This window comes from Lepus europaeus, chromosome 16, assembly GCF_033115175.1.
Source record: "Lepus europaeus isolate LE1 chromosome 16, mLepTim1.pri, whole genome shotgun sequence".
NCBI lineage: Eukaryota > Metazoa > Chordata > Mammalia > Lagomorpha > Leporidae > Lepus > Lepus europaeus.
In genome coordinates, this window is record NC_084842.1 from 28,318,771 (window position 1) to 28,331,322 (window position 12,552).

General features: G+C 39.8%; 1 protein-coding gene across 4 annotated transcripts in view; it reads right to left on the reverse strand.

Moving 5' to 3' along the window:
* TENM3 (teneurin transmembrane protein 3) overlaps nt 1-12,552 on the reverse strand; it is a 657,699-nt gene that overhangs the window by 163,596 nt on the left and 481,551 nt on the right. For all 4 annotated transcript variants that reach the window (XM_062213567.1, XM_062213565.1, XM_062213566.1 and 1 more), the window contains one exon: nt 9,696-9,934. In XM_062213567.1, the coding sequence (XP_062069551.1) occupies nt 9,696-9,934 (239 nt within the window). The remainder of the gene's footprint in view (nt 1-9,695; nt 9,935-12,552) is intronic.

Here is a 12,552-nt window from a genome sequence, read left to right on the forward strand (position 1 = left end):
CAGAGTCAAAGAAACTTACAGGTTTTATGCTGAATTCACTCTTAAAGTTTTCAGCAATCCACCCAGGTTTTTAAAAAACTTTATGCTAGCTACTTTTCCTTTCATTCTTCTGTATGTAGCTATTTCTCTGTGAACACACTGCTCTCAGTACCACCAATGTAAAAGCAAGTGACATACGCAATGCCAATTAAATATTTATGCAACGCAGCACTGAAATGGTAAATATTGTATTATGCTTTCCACTTGTCATTAGTCAGGAGACGCTGCTACATTCTGCAAAAATGATAGCCCGAAACAGAGGAAACATCACTGTATTTCACAGATTGGTTTTTATGTCTGGCACAAGCTGGAATTCAGCTGACTGTAATGGTGTTTCTAATTGGTGTCTTTCTCAGTGAGGGAAGATCTCTGTATCTAAGAGGTAAAAGCAGTCTGTTTAAATGTAACAGTTTAAGTATGTTATTTACTTTACCCTAAAGCCTTTAACCTACTGAGTTAAAGAGTAAAGTAAGTTACTTCTGCGGTGAGAGGAGGAGCGTATTTTTTACACGTGCAGAATTTCTTGAATTTGGAAATGACCTTTTATGTATGAGAAGTAGCAGGACAAACTCAAAGCTAAATATTTTTAATCCTATGCTAATACAAAGCACCAAAAACTTACCATGTTAAATACTGCATATAAATCTTAGCTTTCCTCCACTTCAGGTTCAATTTAAAAGTCATGGACATGATTATACAAAGTTGACTGCAGAATAAACTGAATTTTAAGTGACCTTTCAATCTTTTTGAAGTTTTTATCTGATACATTAGACACAGAAACTACAAACTGATGGATAGAGCTCACATTTAAAAGTCAGGACAGAGTCCAAACATGCCAAAATAGCCAAAATTTCAGTGGGTGCTGGAAGAGTGTATAAACTTGAAAGCATTCCATACATAAAAAGTGCTGGTTTGGGGGCTGGTGCTGTGGCATGGTAGGTAGAGCCTCTGCCTGCAGTGCCTGCATCCCATATGGATGCCGGTTCATGCCCTGGCTGCTCCTCTTCCGATCCAGCTCTCTGCTGATGGCCGGGGAAACCAGTAGAAGATGGCCCAAGTGCTTGGGCCTCTGCAGCCATGTGGGAGACCTGGAAGAAGCTCCTGGCTCCTGGCTTCGGATAGGCCTGGCTCCAGCCATTGCAGCCATCTGGAGAGTGAACCAGCTGATGGAGGACTTCTCTGTCTCTCCCTCCCTCTCTCCGAGTCTGCCCCTCAAATGAGCAAACAGATTTTTAAAAAGTGCTGATTCTGAGAAAAAAAAATCGCAACTATCTAGAATGGGTTTTTACTCGGTATTCTCCTTTCTGATTGCTACACAGTATGCTTTATCAAATTAGCATTTTCTCCTCTCCCAGATGTAAACTATTTTATTATGAATTATACTAACCATTAATTCAGGTTTAAATATGTCCTTAATTTCACATACCCAAGTATAACATAAAATATTAATGTATATCAATTTCAAATTTTAGTTTTATAATTTTTCATCCTGTAAAAATAGCAATACTTTTTTCCTGCAACATGATGAAATTACATTAGTATTAAAATGATATCATTCTATCTCAGACAAAATACATTTTCTGAATGTAATGCATCTAAGAGTGAAGGGAAGAAGTAGAAGTAAAAAATGGTATGTACTTCATTGCTTGGCTGTGTTGTATAACCTAATAAAACAGCTCTTCTATCACAAAGACATGTCCAAAAAGAAAAAAGAATGTCACAACAAATTTTATCTTGCCATATACATTTAAATGGTTGATCATTCATGAAGCATAAAAGGCTGGCATAGTTTTCCTTCTGTCCCTGAGTTGCATATATATACAGCTAATACTATAATCAATTTCAAGGTACACAGGGAGGTAAAAATGTTCATAAAATGCAAATAGACACAGAAGTGCAACGGATGACTGCTAAGGAATCATAACTGCAATGAACCTGGATTCAACAGATTATGTTTTGCCAGATCTAGAGAATGCTTATATTGTTAAATAGCCTTTTTAGCACACAGATGACAACATCTATTGTAGGAATCAGCTGGGAGCAGCTGCTCAAAGGAAATAAATAACTACGTATTTTTTTTTTTTAAATGAAAAGGAATACTGAAAATTTCAGTAGTTCCTGGACTAGCAACATCTATCAGGAGCTTATAAGAAAAACAATGCCAAATTGTTTGTCAGTGGAAAATGACTTAACAAACCAGTCCCTAAAAACACCAGATTTCTGGGGTGTGGGGGAACTTTGTGGGGTCTTGAATGGAAATGGGAAGTAACTTAGAGGATAAAAGGTTTTTGATTATGGAGATGATGGATATATCTGAAAACTGATTGTGACAGTAGTTGCAAAAGTATGAATATACTGAACACCATTGTCCTGCACACTTTAAACAGGGAAGCTACACTGTACTCACCTGTGTGGATTGTATCTGTGTGGTGTGTATTTGGTTGAAAGAGTAAAAAATTGAGAAAATATGCTAGCATAACATAATCTAATCTAATTTTTGTTGTCTCTAGTGTTCCTAAAATTTAAGAAGTATGTTCAAACACTTTCAGAGTTGCTCTACTTACAAGTAGTAGTTCTGGACTCTGATTAACAGTATACATAAGTGCTCATGAGGCTCAATGTCCATCTTGGTGTTATTTCAAAGGCTGACTTGAGTGTCTTTTGTTGCAGCTTTAGTGTAATTCCTACATTTATTTTTAACTTACATTTAATAATGATTGAATAATTTTTATGCTTCCTGAGGGTTTTGGCATTTTTCTATGTGTACAAGATCAAAATGTCAGGTTGTCTCCCACCCTTCTTGAGTAAAGAACAACAGTCCAGAGCACCTCAGCAAGGAGCGGACAGTCTCTCTCACCCATTATCTGTTGAGTAACTTCTGGTTATTGCTCATCATAAAAATTTTTACATTTTACAGTAGAAAAAAAAAGGACAAATACATTACAACAAAGAAAAGTGGGACATCTTTTTAGAAAAATTTATTTGAGAAGTAAACAGAGAGACAGACATTCTCTCTCTCTCATTCACTCACACACACACACACACACACACACACACCCCTCCCATTTTCTGGATCACCCCACCAATGAGCTCAATGGTCTCTGGCTGGAGCTGAAGCTAGGCGCAGAGAACTCAAACTAAGGCTCCCATGTTGTTGGCAAGGACCTAACTACTAGAGCCATTGGCAAGGACCTAACTACTAGAGCCATCTGCTGCTGTTCAAAGTCTGCATTAGGAAGAAGCCAGAGTCATAAGTGAAGCTGGGCGTCAAAACTAGGCACTCTGATGTGGGCTGCAGGCATTGTGACTGGCATCACTTAATTGCAATGCCAAATGCCTGCCAAAGGTATCTTAAAAAAGGTTTACTTATTTGAAAGGTAGAGTGATAGAGAAAGAGGGAGGGAGATAGAGAGAAAGTGGGGGGCGGATTTCATCTGCTGGTTCACTCACCTAATGGCTGCAACAGCCAAGGCTGGCCTAGGCTGAAGCCAGGAGCCTGGAGCCAGGTCTCCCACATTGTGGCAGGGGACCAAGTACTTGGCCAAATGCCACTGCCTTCTTAGGTGCATTAGCAGGAAGCTGGATTGGAAGTGGAGCAGCCGAGACTCAAATGACACTCTGATATGGGATGCTGGAGTCCCAAATGGCAGCTTAACCTGCTGTGCTACAATGCCTGCCCCAAAGGAATCTTTTTTGATAGGTCTGTATCACTAACTATTATCCAATCCAATATATGAGGTTAAGAATCAGTAGGATGTTCGTGTAAGGACACACCAACTTAAAGGTTAAAGCCTTAGAGAAAGATTCTAATTGGAGCAATCATAACGTGGCTGCTGAAAAGAAGTTTGTCATTTGTACATCTGAGTTTTGTAAATTGGAATATACAAAATCATGGTACATCTATTTTGTATTGGTTAAGGCTTCTCAATTCTGCTCACTCCTCCATCCCAAAGGACAGGACTTACAGTTTTCTAACAGGTTGCATAGACTTGCAATGTCCCAACGGTAGCCACTAGCCACAGACAGCTGTTTTGAGTCTTTACATTGATGAAAAATAAAACAAAAATTTCAGTTCTTCAGTCACTAAGCACATGTGCAGTGTTCAACAGCTGCAGTGTTTAGTGACTACTGATTAGACAGTGCAGAAGGAGAATATTCCTGGGATCAAACAGAACATCTGGCAGGACCTTTACTACTCAAGTGTGGTCCACGAGTGCAGGGGCATCACCTGGGAGCCTGCTGGAAACACAGAGTCCCGGTTCTCATCAGATCCACTCAATCAGAATATGCATTCTAACAAGAGTCCCAGGGAATTCCAGGCCCAGGAAATTTTGAAAGGCACAGCCTGGACCTCTTATTATCAAATTGTATGTTTTTGAGTCCCACCAATACAATCTTTAAAAACATTTATGTGGTTCTTTTTTCACTCTTATGCTTAAATTTCTTCAATTTCTTCCCTGTTTCCAGTTCTTCAAAAGCCTCACAGGAGACAGCACAGTGTAAGGGGGGGGTCCCTTGATAGTTTCCAGGCCAGTGTCCATTTACCAGCTGTGTGACTACACAGGGTTCCAGTCTAAGTGATAGATTTCTTATTTGTTAGATGGAGATTATTCTTAGAGCTGTGAAAATTAAACAAGGTAATTCATACTCTGCTTCCCAGATGAAGTTTGGCACACATGCACCAGTGTAGAGATTTCACAGGCTTCTCTTCCTTACTACTAACTCTAGGGATGTCCTCTCCTTGGGCAATCTCTCTTTAACCATTTTGGCACAAGGCAAATTCCTCCTCTGCATCTTTCAAGCTGCAGGTTATCACTTGCTAAAGTCCTTCCCTATCATGTTCAGCTAGTGATGGATGGTCCTTACTTTCATTTCTATCATTTTGATCAGGATGCTCTGAAAGCATGGACTGTTCTAAGTGTGTCTGCACACATGTCCTTATCTCTTGACTATGAGCTTCTAGAATGAAGAGTTCAGGTGCACCTGTGACATCTGTCAGAGCACCTGGGAAAATGGTGACCTAAAAATGCTTATTGAAAAACCATGTAATTACTAAAATACCAAAATGATTTTTAAAAAATTTTACTTCCAAGTCAGAGTTTTTGATGGGACAGGAGTGGCGGATCTTCCACCAACTGGTACACTCCCCAGATGGCTGCAACGGCCAGGGCTGGTCTAGGCCAAAGCCAGGAGCCTAGAACTCCATCTAGGTCTCCCATGTGGGTGGCAGGGGCATCTTCTGCTGCTTTCAGGTGCATTAGCAAGGAGCCAGAGAGGAAATGGAGCAGTGGTGCCAACATGGGATGCTAGTGTTGCAGACAACAGCTTAACCCGCTGTGCCACAATGTCAGCCCCATTATCAGAATAAATTTAAGTCTATTTTAAAAATAACACACTAATTAAAGACTTTATACAAACAGTATGAGAGCCAGAAATTCTCAACAAAAAATAATGGATAAACTTGATTAGTTAAAAAATTCCGTATGTAGTATGACAAAAATGACTGCTCAACCTTAATAGTAAGTTTGGAAAATATGCAATGTATATGAGTATATTAAAAAATTCATGTCCTTAATACATAAATACGTTTGCAAACCAAAAAGAAAGGAGAAAAATCTCAATGGAAAAACTGAGGAAAACTAGGTTATTCACATTCACATGAACACAAAAGGAATACAAATGGCTAATAAATATGAAAAGTTATTCAGCCCTACTAGAATACAATAAAACAATAAAATGTTTTAACCTGCAAGATTGGCAAAGGTTGAAAATATTGATAATGAAATAAACATATACATATATGCATAAAACTTGCAGTTATAAAAACTGATAGTAATGTGACTATGGCTTACAAAATTTATTTTGTGTGTAGCCTTTGGCACAGAAAATTTCTTTCAAAGAAATTACACTAACTAAAATATTTAGCCAAATAAATACACAAACATACATTAGTCATGTGCATAAGAAAACAGTAACTTTTGGGGGATTGGTTAATTAAAAATAGTCCCTAAGTAAAACTTTACCAATGACTTGTAATGAAAAAACCTTATCATGAAATTCATTTAAAAATATAAACCTGTAGGGGCTGGTGTTGTGGCACATTGGGTTAAGTTCCCATGGGTGATGCCAGCAACCCATATGGGCTCCAGTTTGAGTCCCAGATACTCCATTTCTGATCCAACTTCCCTGCTAATGCACCTAGGAAAACAGGGGAAGATGGCCCAGGTGCTTGGGCCCTTTTAACTCGTGTGGGAGACCCAGATGGAGCTCCTGGCTCCTGGTTTTGGCTTGACCAAGTCCTGGCTGTTGTAGTCATTTGGAGAGTAACCTGGCAGCTGGAGAGGCGCTCTCTCTCTCTCTCTCTCTCTCTCTCTGTCTCTCTCTCTGGGTGGGTGTCTTCCCCTTTTTCACCCTGCCCTTCACATAAATAAGTCGTACGTGCAGCTGTGTATATGCATGGAAAACAATACCTGGAAGGGTATACAGCAAAATGTCTACAATGGTTCCCAACGTGCTGGGGGGGGCGCAAGTACTTCTCGCTCTCTTCTTAGGCCTCTCTTTACTCCCTGAAATTCTGACAGGAAAAGAAAAGGCAAACAGCAAACCAGAGAACCTCTCTCACCCCATTTGTCCTGAGATAATTTTATCTTAGTGAAGAGACCTGTTAGAGACACATTCTCATAACATCTATTCATCTTACTCTAAGGTGAGAAAGGATATTCCAGGACAAAATAATTTCTCAAGTTGTTTTTTACAAACCTATTTATTAGGCTTTCACTGAAAGGTCAGTGTGAGGGATGACCAGGAAGGGAGTAGAAAAAGTGGATAAGGAAAGAAGCTTCAGGATGCTACCCCTCTGCGAAAGGCTGAGATCAGCCTGTTGACATCGGCCTCCTGACCGACTCTGGCTTTATCACACTGATCTGGCTGGACAGGCCAGTGTCTCTTTTCTCTGTCTCTGTGTGACATGCACACTTAATGGGAAAGGACAACCTTCGCTGAGAGACGTGCTCTATTCCTTCTTCTCAAGGATGACGGCAACATCTTTAGTCACAAAAAAGTGTACCATGAGAACTGCTGAGGAAACGAAATTCTTCAATGGTTTGTAGAAGACCCTGTGTTAGTGCCTTACCTGCAGGAAGGCCGGTGAAAATTCTAAGCATTCCTGTGCTTCATTAAAGCAATAAAACGAAGAGACAATTCTTTAATGATAAAAGAATCTGCTGGGGATGATAGTTCCTTACTAGCACAATAACTAGATCAAAACAAATGTCTATAAGTATCTGTTGAAGTGAACAGAGTACACAAGTATACTACCTATGCAATAACTTCCAAGAAGAAAATATACATAAAAGGCAAAGTTCATGACAGTGGAACAAGTAGGAAGAAAGCAGTTTGGTTACTACTAAGCAATAAAGCCAGGCAATCAGGGGGCCAGCATTGTGGTGCAGTGGGTTAATCTGCCACTTGGGATACCTGTATCCCCTATCAGGGTACAGGTTCAAGTCTTAGCTGTTCAGCTTCCAATCCAGTTTCCTGCTACTGGGCCTGGGAAGCCAGCAGATTTTGCTCAAGTGCTTGTATCTTTGCCACCTGTGTGGGAGACCTGGATAGAGTTCCAGGCTCCTGGCTTCAGACGAGCTCAGACATGGCTATTGGTGGCATTTGGAGAGTGAACCAGCAACGGAAGATCTATCGTGATGTCTTTCAAACAAACAAACAAATAAACAAATCTGAAAAAAAAAACAGACAATCTGAAGAAAGGGAAAAATTTGAGTTTTCACTTAGAAGAATGATACTCTGGTATATTCACCAAAGGATCCTTGGAAAGAGAACAAGTCTTACAATTAACTCTGATCCACTATCACACCAAAATACGAGTTTTCTTGGTAGTAAAATTATCAAAATAAAACTAAATGGCAACAGAACCTCTACTCAAAATATTTAGCAGCTACAGGGACACAGGCACTTACCAGTCAGAAAGGGCACCTGATCAATCATCCTGACACTGAATTTCAGCCCTGCAAATTATGTATCTATCTGCTATGCACTATAAAAAAAACTCCTACAAACACATATGCTTAATTTATTAATTGTATTTATGACTGGTGCATTTCAGAACTACTTAAAATCTTTGGCCACACACTTCTGACAAGTACAAATAATTTATACACCTAACCAGAAGAGGTTCTGCTAATGGCTAGAACACTCTCCAACTGCATACTAGAAATTTGTCTCTGAGTATTAATTTCTACTACTGTAGGAATTAACTTCTACCTTTTCCCTCGAGAGTTTTGAAATAGCAAAGTACTGATCCCCTAGACTGTAACCTTGGTCAAGTGACAATCCCTTCTAAATAAGGAGGACGCTGACAGTGTAAGTGATGACTGAAAGGTTTCCTCCTGCTTTTCTCTGACTGATAGGTAGAGACTGGGTGTGGTGCTGTAGGAAGCACCCTGACTTAGCTACTCAGGTGTGTCCAGGTGCAACGGAAAAGAGTGCTCTGAATCATCAGCAATGCCTTCCACGCTCAAAGAATGAGAAGGAGAGAATGTGTCAGGTAATTGCTCTGATCAAGTTCCCACATGTTCTACAATTCAGTCTTCCCATCCAACGTTGTGACTCAAATGCTTACTTCACTTCCCAGGTATCTAATGTCTATGCAAGAAGTGCTGCGGCTAATGGGAGATACTGACTCATGGCAAAAGCATAGTGCAAGTCTACACACAGCTCCGTAAGCTCTCGCTCAGTTATAGCACGTCATGGAGGAATCACGAACTGCCCTGTAAACTCGAGGATGCGTCCCTGGCCACTCCTAAGGTGACCACATGGACTGTGACTGATCTCAGTGGAGATCCATGAGGTAGCCTTTTCCTACGCTTACATGCAGATCAAGAGAGGATGTGGTCATTTCTGGCATTAAAAAGGCATTTCCAGTTGCTTGAATGCTCTCATTTGCTATGAAACAGTTGAATAAGCAGAATATTTATAACTTTTAAGTTTCTATTATTTGGGATATAAGTAGATAAAAATGAATGATCAATACTGCATCAGAAAAGGTCTAAATTCCACGCATGTGAATGACTATGAAGTCCCTTCACTGTTTCCCAGATCCTAGCAATCTGGGCAGTGCTCCTGAGCAAACATGATGCCCCGAGTGATGAGTTTTACACTTAGATAGCAGAGTTAGCTGGAAGACGTTGACTACAAGTTGAAGGAGCTTCCTGTACAGCGTCAGTCCAGCAAGCACATGCATTACTTTGTTCATGAAGCATCACAGGCTGTCCATGTTTCACAAGCCAAACACGAAGCTACACTATGACCAGTGTCCAAGAAAATACCTCCCTCGTGACGGAAATGAACAACTCTTCTATTTTTCCAAATCTGCCGACAATTACTTAAACCATTCTGTGATTTTATAATGTATGATTACTGACTCCTTCTCCACAAAATGTAGCCTCATAATATGCTTCCTGACATATATATATACCATATATACATGTTATATATGTATTATATGTATATAATATATAATATATAATTATAATATTATATATCTATATATCTATATCTATATCTATATCTATATATATAACTAAAGACAAGACAACACAACACCCTGATTAACAGATGACCCGACTCCAAAGAGTTCTTACCTATAAAATATGACAGGAGCACTGCCAGGAGCACGGAGACCCCTACAGCACACAGCGCGGTGCATTTCCAGCTACAGTACTTTGAAGACTTCTTGAATTTAAAAGCACTTCTTGATAGGGTGTTTCTAGGCAGTGGCCGAGTAGGCGGCGAATAAACAGAGCCAGATGCCATTGTGTATCCTGGGGTTGCAGTGCTGAACAGTGGCGTCGTCCCTGTTCCTGTTTTGAATAGGAAATGCCTGTGGAAGAGAATATCATTATCAGCTACGAGTACGAGTATGTTAAAATAGAAGAGACAGCTAGCTATGTGTTAACTCTCCTCTGTCTTGTCTCATGCGATTTTAAAAAAATTAATAGTTAGTCCAGACAATTCAACTCTTAAAATGACCCCAATGAAAAAGATTTTTAAATGTATACAGCAGGGTGTATGTATACAAATGAGTACTATCCCTTCAAGTAGGCACCTTGAAAGACAATAAAGTTCTTCTAATCAGAGCATTTCCCAAGAGAGACCATTTTGGAACTTCGCTTGAATTGCCTTAACAGCATCTTCACAATTCCCCTAAGAAACCAGTCTTGTTAGTTTACAGCTACACGGGTACTTACTACCATATGAGAACACGTACTCATAGCAACACAACTATGCATGATCATGCCAGTGTTCTGCAGAACGGTTCATGTCCTGGATGGCCATGGAAACGTTTGCATCCCAGGCTGCTGCCCACTAATGAGTACTATCAGGTTTGGCCACAGGCAGCTGGCCAGCTCTCAAGGGCTCCCAACTACTTTATTTTTAGCTCTTGTCAAACATAATCAAGAAAGCAAATCTGCTGGGGGCTGGGGAAGGCAAGGAATTATAAACACTTTCTAAAACCAAACCTAAATACATCAAGGGGATGGAGACGCGAGTTTTAGATCAAATACAGAAATACCCTCTAACAGCGGAGCTACACCACAGTGAAGCAAACCACCTCCAAAACCTGTACGGCCCCTAACCTCAAAAATGTTTCCGCAGAAATTGATGCCGTGACGAGAGCACCATAAAAGGGACTCTGTAGGAAAAGTGACCAATTTTAAGGTTCCTGTTAACAATGAAAGTCACCAAATTTGAAAAAAAAAAAAAGTTCAATGGGTTCCATGGTTTATATTTACTTTATGCTTGCAACACAGTGTTCTCAGTTTGTGTCCTTCGAACACAGCCAGGGAAGCCAAAAGACTGCCTCCTCCTCCCTATTCAGGAGGTTATAGGTATTCTTGACTACATCATATGGCAAGATCTTCCTGCAAAATGGTTAATACTCATTCACTTAATTTCAATGTGTATTAGAGAAACATGGGCTAGCTCAAACAAGCCAAGGCTATGTCAATACGACAAAACTGGGACGCTAGACTGCCAAGATCTCACCCTGGCCTTTCTACTTCCTAGATGTGTGTCCTAGGACAAGTTACTTACCGCCTCTCTGTATTTCAGCTTTTTAACCTGAAAAACAAGGATAGTGGTGGTACCTACCTCACAGGGTTGTGTGACTCTTAAATGAGTTTAATATTCACTGTAATGTGCTTGGAATACAAGCATGGTAAGCACTACACATAATTACTTGAGAAATAAAAGCAAAACCAAACTCTTGATTTTATGAATATTATAATTTTAGGAAAGGCTAAGCAAATATTTAAATTATAAAGAGTCAATCTTCAAAAAGTTAGTAAGTGAAATAATAGTGTAGCTGGTATAAAGATACGGTAACTCAAGAAGACTTGTCTAAAACAGGTATATTGAAAAGAATTCTGGATTAGAAATTCAAAGACATGAGTTTTTAAGTTCCTGTCCAATGATTTCCTAGTAATGTGGTCCGAGAAAGCCTCAGAATGGTTTGGGTTTTTGCCATCTATACTATGGAGCTAATGACTCATTTAACCTACAGGATTGAAATTAGTCATTGTAGCTAAAAATGCTTTGTCAACCACAAAAATACAAGAGCTGCAAATACTAAGTCTACACTACTTCTACAAGTGTATTAGCGACTATACTATGAGTTCATTTTTGAACTATATTATAAAATTAATTTAAAATTTTGTAGGCTGAATAAACATGTTAGAGCAGCGTTTTTAGTATTCTATAATATTCATATTCAGCATGAATATTAATGGAGATTCTGGAACTAGATTGTCCAGGTTTAAATCCAGGTATTACCTATAATCAGGCAGATGATGTTTGGTAAGTTTCTCATTTTCTGAATCCTGGTTTCCTCATTTATAAAATGGACATCACAACGCTATCTCCTTAATAGGCTTTTTAAGTGAAGTTTAAGTGAAGTCATACAAATAAAGCTTTACATTAGTATCAAGCACAAGGTAAATGCTCAACAAGCAGTGGCTGTTCATTATTTTGCCCCAATACACATATCAGAAACTTCAAAAAGACAAAAAAAATTCTAAAGGTGTATTTTTAAGTCTTTAAATTCTAGTTAAAAGTATAACATCATTAACACCAATGTCTACAAAATGAATCCCTTGGTTTACAAATTTGATCCTGGCTGTTCCACTTGGTGGCACATGGCCCAGATGGGAAAATGGACTGTCTCATGCCAAACAGCAGCCATTAAGATCTGGGAACATGGGGCTGGCACTGTGACGCAGCGAGTAAAGCTGCTGCCTGCAGTGCAGGCATCCCACATGGGTGCCTATTTGAGTACCGGCTGCTCCACTTCCGATCCAGCTCTCTTGCTATGGCCTGGGAAAGCAGTGGAAGATGGCCCAAGTCCTTGGGCCCCTGCATCTGCATGGGAGACCCTCAGGAGGCTTCTGGCTCCTGGCTTCGGATCAGCGTATCTCCGGCCACTGTGGCCATCTGGGGAGT